Source organism: Melanostigma gelatinosum (genome assembly GCF_949748355.1).
Source record: "Melanostigma gelatinosum genome assembly, chromosome: 16".
NCBI classification, from domain to species: Eukaryota; Metazoa; Chordata; class Actinopteri; order Perciformes; family Zoarcidae; genus Melanostigma; species Melanostigma gelatinosum.
The window spans coordinates 11,135,317-11,150,093 of record NC_136649.1 but is presented as its reverse complement, the minus strand read 5'-3'; the positions used below and the strand labels follow the sequence as shown (position 1 = coordinate 11,150,093).

Sequence of the window (14,777 nt, the reverse complement as noted above, 5' to 3'; positions counted from 1 at the left end):
CACATATTACACTTAGCGCCAGGAGACATAAGGAAATTGGGAGAAAATTAAACAATGCTATTTGCATACAATTACACAGCGCGGCAAAACAGCTTGGTTAGCCAAGAGAGTGCTGCCCAGTGTTGCTTTCTTTAACGATGCAAACAACTCTGGCTGGCCCTATTCAATCACAGGTGTTTATTTGGACCGCGAGGGAAAGTCAGAAAAAGTTACACACGTTCAACAGTTTCTTTATTCATGATGTATGAGTTGTGTATGTTTTCACTCCTTTTGACAGAAGCACTGCAGGTTAAATCACATTTGCTCAGGCTGGATTGAGATCATTTCAAGCGTGCATGTGAGCCCTCATCTGCTGTGACATTTCAGTCTGACATTCAGGTTACGATAGGCTCAGTTTTCATCTCAGGTATTTGATCATTCTCTGTCTTCCTCAAAACACAAGCACACACCACCATCACCGTCTCTCTCGCTCCTTCCGCCTACATTCAGATGCAAAAACCGTCCTTCCATAAATACGGATATTAAACCACATATCAATTTCTCTCCCGTCTTCCATCTCAAACATATATTCACATTCACTCACCAATCTCGCTCCATCTGTTTCTCTCGCCATCTCGCCCTCCATCCTACCCAGCACAGAGCCAACTCACCTGAAATATTAATGTGTTCAGTGAAGTGTTCTTGTTTGGAGTGTTGCCCTGACGGTGAGCTTTGTTTCTGGACTGAATAGGAAGCCCAGCAGCCGCTCAGGCAGAGGTCCACGCCACGGTGTTGGCGAGGACAAGTCGAAGCATGCCCCCGCTATCGCCACCGACGCTTTGCTTGATGCAAACGATTGCAATAGTAAGCCCGACCGGGGCTACAGGGGGTATTTGCAATGTGTCAAGCTGCAGCGAGTTGAAGAGATCCCTAGCCTGAAGCTGTGGAGGAAGGATGTGAGGAGCGCTTACGTGTTTGGCCTCTTTAGTGCTCCCTCAACCTCCACCTAAACATTTCAACACACAGACACACAAGTCCCAGCTCTTTATTTTCCGCTCCAACTTCTAATAAGCTCTGAAACTGCAGGTGCTGTTGTTTTCTCTGTGCTTCCTTCTTTGTACAGGGAAATCTTTTTTTTTTTTTTTTTTTTTGGCATCGTGTATTTGGTTGCACATCTTCCAAGTGTTGATGCTTTTCTTATGGAGGCCTAAATAAGGAATGCGCTTAGAAACTGGGAGCTGCTCCCTTCTGTTCTGATTCAACGCACTCCTGTCGGTTTGCTTACTCCACATTGCTCACAGATCCCTCCGGGTTTATGCTCGAGTATTCACACCATGGTGTGTTTGTACTGTAGTTGCGTGTACTCGCACCGGTGCGTACCGCATGTGGGCCTGTCTGCTGTCAGTCCGTGGGACTTTCGGTGCATGTTTGTGCGCACGTGCAGTTTATTTGAAGGCCTGAAAATCTTAGGGTCACAACATCAAACAGCACTCCGGATTTGTTTAGCCGAGGCAGGGGTTCAGTTCAAGGCTCCTAATTTGCAGATGTGTGAGAAGAGGTATGGATTTCATTTTTCATACCGGAATAATGCTGACAGTCCTATAAGCTGTGCTTATCTTGCATCCTTAGTTCAGAGTCTTTTATAAACCCATGCTTACGGATAGAGCTTTTACCTGAGAAGAGAAAAAAGATAAGAGCATTCAAACAAAAATACACACACACACACACACACGTAAGCACACTGGAGGTCCTTACGGGTTGGAAATGTCTCGGTGCTTGGAGGAAACATCAGTTACATTCCTAACCAAGCCTGAAAAAGACCTGTGTAAAAGATCAAGCTGGGTCTGGATTGACCTGAGCAGTAAAGCTGGACTTAGACAGCCTCTTTGAGGCCAGCTAGTCCCCGAACACTGAAAAGAGACATGCTACTGTGTTTCAGAGGAAAGTGCCAATAGTCTGCAAACTTTCCAGTTACAGACAGCCCAGCCGCCCTTTATCTTGTCTCGACTGTGACAACATACAAATATATATATACTGCTAGCATTCCTCTAGAGAGCAAAACTGGACTCATGTTCCTTAAGGTGCACTATAGATGGAATTTCAGGAACAGACAACATTGCTGAGTTATGGCGACAGCATTATAGCACCTTATTTAACTGCATCAAAAGTGATTTGTACAGCGTGGACAGTTCTGAGAGTAATGAGTGAATGGTAATTACATCATATGAGGTGCACCAAGCTATCAACAAACTGTCTGAAGGCAAAGCAAGTGGCTTAGACCATATTACTGCTGAACACCTTAAATATGCTAGTCCGAGGTTAGCTCCTCTCCTCGCTATTTGTTTTACTGGCTTCATGATTCACGGCTTGTTACCAGACTCAATGCTGTCTGTTCTCTTAGTGCCAGTCATTAAAAACAAAGCTGGTGAAGTATGTAGCCTAGAGAATTACAGGCCCATTGCTTTGGCCAGCGTCCTGTCAAAAGTCCTAGAAAGAATTCTGCTGGACAGAATACAGGACTTCATCACCTCCACAGATACCCAGTTGGGCTTCAAAGCCAAACATGGCACTGACTTGTGTATATATGCCTTAAAGGAAACTGTAAACAAATACAGAGGTCAAAACTCATCACTTCTTATGTGTTTTATTGATGCCTCCAAAGCTTTTGATCGTGTTAATCATAGGAAATTATTTTTTAAACTGAGCCAAAGAGGTGTCCCCACATACACAGTGAGAATTCTGGCTTACTGGTATGCGCACCAGAGTATGAGAGTAAAATGGGGTAAAAGTGTGTCAGCCCCATTTGGGGTTTGCAATAGTGTCAGACAAGTTCTGTTTAATCTGTATATTGATGATCTGGCCAAGCAACTGAAAGCCTGTAATACTGGTGCATGATTGTAAATACTCTGGTTAATCACATCATGTCTGCAGATGATCTGGTGATCTTTAGTCCTTCTAGTGCTGGTCTTCAGCAGCTCCTCACTATATGTACTGTGTACGGTGTGGAACATGACATCAAATACAACGCCAGTAAGAGTGCTATCCTGATCTGTAGAACTAAAGAGGACAAATGTCTAAACTTCCCTGACTTCAAATTGTCTGACAATAATCTTGGTGTCTGTAGTGAAGTCAAATATCTTGGTCATTTTTTAACAGAGCACATGTCTGATGATAACGACATTTCCAGGCAATGTCGTATGATGTCTGCACAAGCAAACAGTCTCTCACGTTAGTCTGGTCTGTGTACAGATGGAGTGAAGATGTCTCTGTTCAGAGCATATTGTACTCCACTCTACACTGCACACTTGTGGTCAAACTACAGAACAAAGAGTCTACAGAGACTTCAAGTCACGTACAATGACGCCATGAGAATACTGTTAAAGAGACCGAGATGGAGTAGTGCTAGTGAAATGTTTGTGGCTGCACGAGTCAACACTTTCCAAACAGTTTTAAGAAATCTCATGTACAAATTCACATTGGTCCAGCTGTCTCTTTGTAAGGCATTGCTAGGCCTATGTACTTTTATTGTTTGTGTCTGTCTTTTCATGTATCTGTCTGTATGGACCCCGAGTCTGAAATAAAGTATCTATCTATCTAAGGTCTGCTAAAAACCATAAAATGACATTCTAAATTCAAATGTCCGAAAACTGCTATCACAAAGTCGGTCCTGACCCCGATCCAAGGCGAAAACACAGAATGTCAAAAACAAATACAAATTTATGCAGACGGCGTCAGCGGACCTGAAGATCTGTCATAAGCATTCTCGCAAGTATGCAGACAAATATGCATACATTACACACGCGCATGCATTATATCTAGTGTGTCACAGGGATAAACACTGATGCTGCCAGCTTATTCTTTAGGACATGCTGGATTCAGCTGGAGTGATGCACCGTTTTCTTGTTGCACTGAAATACTGAAGATAGATGATAGATAGATATGTACTTTATTTATCCCCAGGGGGAAATTTGTATGTTACAGCAGCAAGACACACCAATTAGCAAAGTAGCAGAGTAACCAAAAATATTAAGTATTAAAAAATGCAGAATAGAATAACAGAGTAGGACAAATTAAGGATGCTACGTGTAGGATTTTGTCATTGTTTGATTAGAAATAGTTTCAGTCTGTTTTGAGAATGAGTGGCAAACGGCATAAAGAACGTAAAGTGTGAGTATGTGTGTCCAAGGAACGAGCAATGACTACGAGAAATGAACAGAAGCTAGCTGTCAGTAGGCTGTTTGGGGCTTTCCAAGAGCTGGCATCAGTGGCTGTAGCTCAGGAAGTGAGCAGCCGGCCCACGTCACCTTCGGTCAAAGACGTCCTGTTTGTGATCGTTCCGTGATGTAGCAATCTTGAGATTAGCAGCTTAAAAGTACAGTGTGGCAGGAATGGGAAATAATATTATTAAGTATGCTTTCTTTGGTGTGTAATCACCTTTAAGATTTAGAATCGTTGTGTTTTCGTTACCTTATAAATAGCTAAATTTGCTTTGTTTCTATAAATGTTCTACAGAAGCCCAGAGCGGACAAACCAAACACTGGGTCGAATTTGGGCCATTGTGGTTCTCGTGGTTTTGCGTTTTTTCACGGCAGCCACCGTAGTTCACCTACATGCTTGGCACAGGGGAGAAGTCTCAGTTGGTTGCAATCTGCCACCTCACTGCGAGATGGCACCAATTATTACACGCTTACACCTGTTTAAAGCATGCGTTCATACGAAAAAACAGCCCTGTGTTAAAAATCAAACAAACAATGGGCTCATCAACTGCCTAAACACGGCACACCAGTTATCAACCCAGCAATCGGCAGGCAAGTTCAACTTTTTTTGGCTGACCACCGTGTATGTTTTTGTTGCCAAAGCACTTCTAGCATTGACACCCCCGGCGCTGCATTGGCCTCATTTAAGTTAACAATACAAGTTGGCAAACAGTTGCAGGCTCTCTCTCTCTCAGTCCAAACAAAGTCCAAACGCTGCTACGCAGGACGTAACACACCCCGTATGAGCCTGATATTAAACCCAACACAAGTTGAAAGGTATTCAGAGAATTTCCCATGCAGAGGTTTGTGTTTACTCAAACATTTTAGTGGTTTTTCATACTTGATGGCGTTTGGAGTTGTTATTATAGGGTTTTTTTTTTTTTAAGTACATCACAAGTACCTATAAGCACAGCAGAAAATGCTCTCTTGGGAGTTATTGCTCAAATACATCATTGGAATTAATTGTGCTAAAACATTCAGATGCAGTCAAGAAGGGACTGCAGTTGTAATAGGCAATAACTCCAGTGCTTTTTTTTCATTGGGTCCACTTTGGTGCCTGTCACGTTTGATTGCCCACAGAACTTCTGAAAAAAGTCCTTCCTCCCCCGCCAAAATAGCAGAGTGCTTCCTCATTTCATGTGCTGGAATTCATGCCTTTACGAAAATCACCGTATCTCCTCAGAATCACATCACGGCTCCCACATCTTCCTCCTATAGTCACTCTGATTTGCTTCCTGTCCTAACAGCAGCAAGTTACAAATACAACTTCTATACTGCTCCTTATTATTATTCTCACGTCCCCACTCTTGAAGTAATTCCGACGTTGTGCTCATTGTGAGTCACTCAGGATAAGAGACGCTGGCTAAACGCCCCAAATGCAAATGAAATTGTAAAAGAATCTCTGTGAAAGTCAAGCGAGTTTACAGTTATTGTGAGTGAAAGAGAAATGATGAAATGAGGCTGACAAAAACAGCTGACACGGCTCTGGGATGTACCGCAGACGATCATTATTACAATTAATTTGACAATGATATATTTTGTAAGATTGCACCTCTGAGCTGTATTCACTAACGGTTCACACTCTCCTGCTGTTCACCATGTCTCGTGTTGGGGGCTTCTTTTTATGCATACTTTATTCAGAAGCATACATTACATTACATTAATATTAAAAGGATAGATGCCGTAGATGGATCTTACACAGAGAAACGTAGAATAAGGGCAGATACATATTTACATGCTAATTCCTCCAGCTGCCTTCGGGCTCTGTTTTGATCTTTCATCGTCACATTTTGGGCTCTCGGGGTACTTTGACAAAATATACATGATGTTTGTCTCATTCCTGGCAGTATTATGCTGAATAACGCTGTGAGGGTTTTAAGTTTTATTTCATGCATTCAGTGTCTGTGAGATGGGCTTTGAGGAATGTGCAGGAGTGGGGGTGGTGTGAAAGTGGCAGGGAGAGGTGTGAAGTTTAGGACAATGGGGCATAGGCCCAGGTGGGGCTTGTTGGACTTCAGCCAATCAGTGAGCTGATCGATGAGCTGAGGAATGCAACTTTGAGGGGACAAAGGGTTTGAAGCACGGGGGAATTTCAGATCTTCTGCTGGCCACCGAGGAGGCAGACCAGCCTTCTGGGTGGCTCGGATTGGATCTCACATTTGATTTTATATATATAGGTTTGTTTTGTTAATAATTGTGTGATTCGGTTTGTAACTGTTTTTATGCTTCTTGGATAATAAATCCATTTGATTTTTACTTTAACCTGCTGTTGTGTTTTGGAGGCGATTGAGACAGCATGGCTGCAAGGGGGGGGGGGCGATTTCTCCCTGTGTCCAGAAGTTGTGGCCTTAACAAATTTGGCACCCCAGATGGGACTTGACGAACTCTAAGACGGGGATGTGGGACCGCGGATACTTTCGGAGTGTACACGAATAAAAGGTGAGCAGAGCCATTTTAATAAAAATCTGTTTTGGTAATCTTAGCCGAAAGTGTTCACGGACCGCATAGACCCTTAGGGCCGCATCTGGGCACAGAGAAAGACCGCAGAGTAACCTGTAGCTGGAAAAGTGCATTCTCCTGAAATTTACGCTAAATAAGACCTCAGAGAGGCCGGGTTTGAGTCCCGAGGCGGGGTTGGAGTCCCACGCTAAATAAGACCTCAGAGAGGCCGGGTTGGAGTCCCGAGGCGGGGTTGGAGTCCCACGCTAAATAAGACCTCAGAGAGGCCGGGTTGGAGTCCCGAGGCGGGGTTGGAGTCCCACGCTAAATAAGACCTCAGAGAGGCCGGGTTGGAGTCCCGAGGCGGGGTTGGAGTCCCACGCTAAATAAGACCTCAGAGAGGCCGGGTTGGAGTCCCGAGGCGGGGTTGGAGTCCCACGCTAAATAAGACCTCAGAGAGGCCGGGTTAGAGTCCCGCAATGTGATATGGAGAATACAGCGAAAAAATAAATAGCCTGTTAAACCAGAGGCAAATATAAGGGTGGACTAAATTGGGGTTCCTTGAAAAAGGCAGTTTTTGCCAATTAAAATGTGATCAACTTGGAGTGTGCTTAGAGAAGAGAGAGGTGAAATGTATAATGAGTTTGTTGGACAAAATATACTGCTGTCTCTGTTTCTCTGTCTCCCACACAATCTGAGTTGTAAAAGGTGGGGATTGCACATGTGTTCTGGTACGAGGACCAGGAATGGTGTGAAAGGACATGTCTGACTGGCAGCAAGTCAGACTCAATTCACTGACTTAAAAAACACCGATGATCCTGGCAGCAGAGCTGGTTACACCCACTGAGACAGCGGCTTCATTAACCCCCCTTCCCCCAAACCACTCCACAACCCCCAACCGGAAAGGACAAAGGCACTGGCAAGCTGAGCAGTGTCATGGACAGTTCTCTTCACCACCCACACGAGAACGAGCTACCTGAACAGTCACTGCACTCACAGACTCAACTGAAGTGAAAAGCAAATTCCCCACCATTGGACGACGAAGAAACACCCAGAACTATGTGACCTTAGAGGCACAATGTGTTGTCTGCTGTTTTTAGCATGTAATTTGTAACACCTATTCTGCTTACACATCATGATGACACCTATGTGTAAAGAATAATCCTTTTCCCTCAACAGCTTGTACTTACTTTAGCAATGCCACACGAGAACTGTTATAAATGCTTTTAATATACAGGGCAACCAGTTATGAGTGGATGATGCATTGATGGATACAACTGTTTCATGTACTCACTCTGAAGAGTGAGTAAAGGGGGAATTGTGAGGGTTTTAAGTTTTATTTCATGCATTCAGTGTCTGTGAGATGGGCTTTGAGGAATGTGCAGGAGTGGGGGTGGTGTGAAAGTGGCAGGGAGAGGTGTGAAGTTTAGGACAATGGGGCATAGGCCCAGGTGGGGCTTGTTGGACTTCAGCCAATCAGTGAGCTGATCGATGAGCTGAGGAATGCAACTTTGAGGGGACAAAGGGTTTGAAGCACGGGGGAATTTCAGATCTTCTGCTGGCCACCGAGGAGGCAGACCAGCCTTCTGGGTGGCTCGGATTGGATCTCACATTTGATTTTATATATATAGGTTTGTTTTGTTAATAATTGTGTGATTCGGTTTGTAACTGTTTTTATGCTTCTTGGATAATAAATCCATTTGATTTTTACTTTAACCTGCTGTTGTGTTTTGGAGGCGATTGAGACAGCATGGCTGCAAGGGGGGGGGCGATTTCTCCCTGTGTCCAGAAGTTGTGGCCTTAACAACGCTCACACCTGTAGCATGCACCTCTTCCCTATCTCTATTTGTCGCTGCCACCTGCTTCCGTCTCACCAACAGCCCACCACCACCTTTCTGCCCCCCCCCCCCCATTGAGTTCAAACAGAGAGGCCTATTTTCACACACACGCCCAGCTTCTCAGGGGGGATAAATACATACGCTGCATTAATTCAGCCGTGTCTTTGCAGACTTCAGTCAAATATTTTCTTTTACTCTCTTAAGGGACTCAAGGACTTTCAGCAGAGGGTCCTTCTGTTTACTTTGTACTCCCGGGTGGGATATTTCCATTTGAATGAGTGCCTGTGGCCTTGGTTGTATCTCATCTACAGACACACATGTGTGCGAGTGTGTCTTCCAGAAGTTTCTCGACAAACACTGCATGTGCATGGATTTACAGCATATGTCCATATTTAATGAAGTATTGTTTGTGCATGCCGTTTGGTGTGTGTGTGTGGTGTACGTCTGCACACACGCTTTTGCTTATGTAATAAAGTATAATAATAATAAGTACGCCTGAGGTTTCTTTAATGAGCATAGTGTGTAGTGCATACCTATCATCCCAGTTCAATGAGTTGGTGCAAATCTTAAATCACGTTAAGCTAAACTTTGGGCTCTCTGTATAAAAGCAGGCTCCCCCCCCCCCCCCCCCCCAACCTTGCCTGGAGCACTGATGGGATGAAAAATGGATAGAAGCCCCAAATGAAGGAGGGGGGAGGTCCATCTGTGAGCTGCATTCAAGGACAACAGTGTTATCCACTTTGGAACAGTGTGAAACAAGCCAGTGTTTGCAGTGGGGATGCTACTGTTGCCTTGCCAAGTCAACTCTGATGTTGCAGATTAGATGCGAATCATTGGCTCCTTGTTTGTATCAGTGCGGCTCTTCTCCATCGGAGTGAGAGACAATGAATGGCTGTGACTGATTGTTTCTGATCAGTGTTGTGGTTGAATTACTGCAGCAACAGGGATTGTTTTAGCGCGCAGCACTCAGGCGCTCGTAAAAAGCTGCTTTTAATGTGATTTTACGTTATGCAGCCCGGAGGTGTTGGGGTTTGGCTATATCTATTCATATTTGTTTTGTTCTTGTTTCCTCTTCTCCCCCCCCCCCCCCCCACTTTCTAACTTCACTCTTTTTTTTTCTCTTTTTGTGCACTTTCAACTCCCTGTCCTCTCTGATAGAACCGATTCAACCTGCAGATGTCGGCCCGTGTGCCCCCGTCGACCCTGGGCAGCCTGCTGCTGGCGGTCCTGCAGGGGAGAGAGGGGGACAGGGACAGAGGGAGCCGGGGGGAGAGCAGCTGGGGAGGAGCAGCTGTAATCTGCCCCGGGTGGGAGGAAGGGAGTGAAGGGTTGCTGTCTCACCTGCAGACGCACAGCGGTTCTAACTGGCATTTGTGGGACATCATCAACCTGACCCTCGTCTCCGGGGGCGGGGACAGAAGAGGGGAGAGCAGGGAGGAGAACAAGGAAGAACAGAGGGAAGAGGAGGCTTTGAAGATCCTCTCCGCCCGTTTCCTGCGCTCCCCCTCTCCTATCTCCTCTGTACTCCTCCTGGGATCGGACCCTGAGTGTCTCTCCGCCGTCTTGCGGGCAGCTCAGCGGCTCGCTCTGTCACTACCGGCACTGCAGTGGATCATGGGATATCCCTTGTCTCCAGACTCGCTCCACACTCTAGGAGGTCCCCTTGGACTGTTGGCCTACGGGGAGGTGGGCCGCAAGCCGATCAGCTTCTACATCCGGGATGCTTTGCAGCTGATTGTCCGCGCGGTCACTGCGGCGACCATGGTGAGGCCGGACCTGGCGCTGATTCAGAACATGGTGAATTGTTACGACAAACCAAACAGACATGAGCTGCCCTCGTCAGGACAATATCTGGCCAGGTAAATGCACACATGCACTGAATATACACACATTCGATAAAAAAGGAGAAGGGAAGAAACATAATCTTATTGTTTACCTCCAGCAGTATCTATCTATGCAGATCGTAGAGAGATACCGGGCCTGTGAAGAGACACGGCTAATGTTAGTGAGACCCCGCTCATCTGTATCATGCATTTATGCCCGCTGACCCAGCAGTTGCTGTTAATGACAGCAGGCTAGGCTAGCTAACCTTTACTTCCTGGGAGGCGAACAAGCTTCCACTCGGAGCTCGCTTGTGAGATTTCTACCTCCACCTCACTATAATATTCATATTTACATAAAAAATTCAGAGACACCTCTCTCCAGGAGCGTCCCTGTTGCCCTGGATAATCCACAGACCTTATCGTCAACACTTTCAGTGTGGACTTTTTCTTTGATAAAGTGTCGTTTTTAAATGTCTTTGTGCAAGTTAGGTAAACCAACCTTTTGACGACGAATTCACACAGAACAATGTTCACTTCATGGCCCTTTGCTAAAGGCCAGGAGAAAGGTCAGTTCCAGAGCAGTATACCCTGCAGGTGGTGGAGATAAAACTTCAGCAGAGTGGACTATAGAGAAACTCATTCCTCTTCCAAAAATGAAATATATGGCTTCGCGTAAATATATTCGCATAGGATTAGTTGTGGTCTGGTCAGCAGTGGGCCACTATTACTCTCTGTAACCCCTGTAGCCAGTGGTTGGCTGGTCATTTAAAAATGCTCAGCCGAGGTTCCAAAAGTCAACACATTTAGATCACCAGACGATGTATGGAAGCCAATGAGTGCAATTAAATGTTTCAGGTCACTCCACTAAGTGTCCGTCAGCTCGTTAGCTCTCCGACGGACACTTTGGCGTTTCTGTGAGGAGTTGCTGGTTCCACTTGTGGTGACGTAGGCTCCAGTTGCTGCCCTTGTCTGTCCTCTGCACCGCGGGGGTGGCGCCTTCTGAAAAGCGCTGTCATACTCTGGGTGGGGAGGAGGTCTTTATGGCATACAGATTCACAGGCTGACACCAGGGAGTTTTTGTCTGTTCCTCCTCGCCGTTGCTGCTGCTTCAATCCCTGCAGCTTTTTTAACGGGCTTCTGACAGCTTTCACGGGTTCTGTCAAGGTGCGGCCTGTGATAACGCACGCACACACACACACACGCAGTAAAAAAGCGTATCGAAATAGATAAATGTTTTCACTTAAAGCAGAAAAATTTAAATCCTCACATTTTTGCACAGCAAAAAGAAAAAAAACCCTACTCGCATACATTACAACCCCTTTTTATGTGGCATGGTACTGAGTGATGCACGGAAGCCCAATGCTGTATAATCTCAATTCAAAGTTAAGTATCTGTGCTCTGTCGGGTGACATGGATATTTTAAAACGGCTTGTATCCAACTTCTGTGTTCATGTGGTACTGGTGAGACAAGGATTTGTGGTTTGAGTGGGGCCCACAGAAAAATATTGACACACACGGTGCCTGCCAGCTGAGAGTGATCGTCAACACCACCCACATAATCACAAGATGGGTTCTCACAGTGTTCCCTCCTGCTGCAGTTAAGTTGAGCACTGGGATGCCAGGACAATTTGGCATGGAGGACCAGAGGCTAAAACTAGAGGATTGGGTGTCGGGTTACAAAGCAACATTTTTGGACATTCATTACTGGAGATAGAACAAGTTGATTAAGTTTAATGTGATTAAATTGCTCATTTTTAGCCGCACTAGCAGAGGGTTTTTATGTATCGCATTGTCAGTCGCTCTACCACTTTGGTTCAGAGTGAAATATTTCAACAGATAGGATGATGCTTACTATTTAGTAATCCTTTCGTGCCAACGTGAGGTTGACATTTGCAGTTTTTAAATGAAGCCTCTATCTAAACTACGGGCTAGATTGCCATGAAATGTCGTATTCATGTACCACACTGGATGACTAATAATACGGTTGGTGAACCCTTAACCTTTCATCATGCGCCATTAAATTGAATTTGTCCAATACTTTGGTTTACGACCAGATACCTGCAAAATGAACGACCATTCCCATCAAGCCGCAATTGCACTTTATGTTTCGGACTGCAAACATGCTAGACTAAGATGGTAGCCATGGCAAATATTATGCTTAAAAAAATCTGCATGTTAACATTGTCGTCATGAGCATATTAGAGTGCTGATGTTAGCGAAACAATTCTGACCCTAAGGACAGCCTTAGTGGCTGTACAATAAAGAAAACAAAAAGTTATGCTTTGAAATTGACGCAAACTTCATCAGGACACCAGGGAAAGTCACAATCTATCTGTGGAGGGCCAATTAGGACTTAGTCTAGACTACCCGAATAGACTATTCATAATAGAGTCGTCGACAATGTCGTGTCAGTGACCTTTGCTTCTGCCCTGTAAGAGACGGATAAAACAGGTCGTTCCATCGCACTTTTCATCCCGGTCCAGTTAGACTCCATGCCCTCCAGTGTACTCCCTGATTCGTATCCCTCCACTGCAACAGCCATACATGCCATTGCTCCAGAGAGCCCTAACAAAGCTGAAGGAAGTAAGAGACTTCCACATGGAAAAGGCAATTAACAGCTGAATGCCCAAGGGCCAGAGTGGGGAAGACGGGGGGAGGCTGGCTGTCTAGAGATATAAGAAAGAGAGGAAGGTGTGAGGGAGAACAAGAGCAAAACCTGAACAATGTTGGTGTTTCCGACTCAAAGCAGCGGACCAATGAGGAAACAATTTGAAAGAGTTGCTACTTTTGATGTTGTTTTTCTAAATGTCCAGAATAAAAAAAAAATCCCAGGGTGCTTATTCCCAAAAATACATTGGAGAAGCATGAAGTAGTCAAAGACAAACGGATGAAAGACAGGGGAAGGAGGAAACGGCTAAATAGGAAATAGGAATAAAGTCAAAGCAAAGGAAGAAGTAACTTGTGTGAGATGGGTGGAAGGGTGTGACGGTGGAGAAAAGGGAAGTGAGATGCTGGACAGAAGGAGGGTTGTTGTTATCAAAGTGAGATCTGCCAGTCAGTGCCATCTCACTCGACACAGCTGCCACGCTGATTCCATCTCCCATGAAGAGATTAAAACGATTGAAACGAGCACGCGTCGTCTCCTCCCAGACAGACCGACAAAGACAGAGGGAGTAAACTTCCCTCCGCAGTAAAGGAGATGTAGTGATTAGGAAGTGAGGCACATGCCTGGGACTCTCTTATCGAGTCATCATTTACCGGCCAATCTGCTGACATTTACTTTCAGTGTGTGTAAACCGGGGCCAGGTGTTCGTGAGGGGAAACCATCCCTCTCTGACACCACTTGGCTTGACTTATTAATCCTGCCTCGACATGGATAGTCATTCTTCAAATGCAGCCTCTGGCCCGATGCAACACAACAGAAGCCATGACTAGAAGGTGGCGCTGCTTAATAAAAGTGTACCTTGCTTTTCACACCCCTGCTCTTATCTCTCTATGTTATCACGCACTCTTCTCTCTCTGGGCTCGAATCCAGAAATGTTGCAAACTGCAGGAAAGAGGGCTTTGCACACCTCTGCTGGCATAAGAGAAGTGAAGCCTTTGGTTAAAAAAAATAAATAAATTGTGGCCAGCCGCAGCCATTACATTATAGTCTATGAGTCTGGAGTAGGTTGGCTTGATGAATCTGCTGTCATTGGGATATGATGATTCAGCGGCGCTATTACCATTGAGTAATTTCAGCTCAAGACAAGCCTAGCACTTCCGCTTTATGGTCAGAGACACAGAGGGAGCTGCTGATGAGGAAACATAAGTTAACGTGGAACGGAATGGGAATGACTTTCAAATCAGAGGCATTTTTAATCAGCTCTTTAGAATTACTGTGCATGGAATGGGTTTGTGAATTGATATCGTGCCGTTGAAGTAAATCGCAATGTCAAGAAACAGGGTAATGAACAGAATATGTTGTTGCATGTTGCATCGTTCTGTGTGTCGTAGACCGGCTTTAGTCCAGCCTTGGCTTTGAGGCGAGGTTAATGACCCTCGTGAGCAATTAAGGCTTTTTCATTTTCCTTCCTGTATCCAGGATTTAATGGAGAAAGTTTCCCAGCTCATCAATTTGACGTATAACTTGGAAGATGAGAGAGGAAGGAAAAGAAAAGAGAGAATAAGACAAAAGGGAAAAGCTATTTTTCGGCTCTGAGAAAAGGCTACGGCTTTGCCAACCTTTTCCATTAACGGGGAGGAAAACTTGCCATTCCTATCCTTGACCCAGACATAATCAACAGTCCTCGCACGGTTCAACACCCCAGCGCCGGATGCAGTGATCTCTGCATACTTTAACATTTAAACGTACGATACGCAGTGACCTCCTGACAATCCCCCGCCAATCAAGACACGATCAAACAGTACTTGAATGGTTTCCCATTGAGACATCACCTGAC

At 45.2% G+C, this 14,777-nt stretch overlaps 1 protein-coding gene across 1 annotated transcript in view; it reads left to right on the top strand.

Moving 5' to 3' along the window:
* The window catches only part of grin3ba (glutamate receptor, ionotropic, N-methyl-D-aspartate 3Ba), a gene marked incomplete at both ends in the record, with an annotated part of 66,473 nt that overhangs the window by 26,724 nt on the left and 24,972 nt on the right, over positions 1–14,777 (top strand). The window contains one exon of the mRNA XM_079287248.1: positions 9,671–10,371. Coding sequence (XP_079143374.1) covers positions 9,671–10,371 — 701 coding nt within the window. The remainder of the gene's footprint in view (positions 1–9,670; positions 10,372–14,777) is intronic.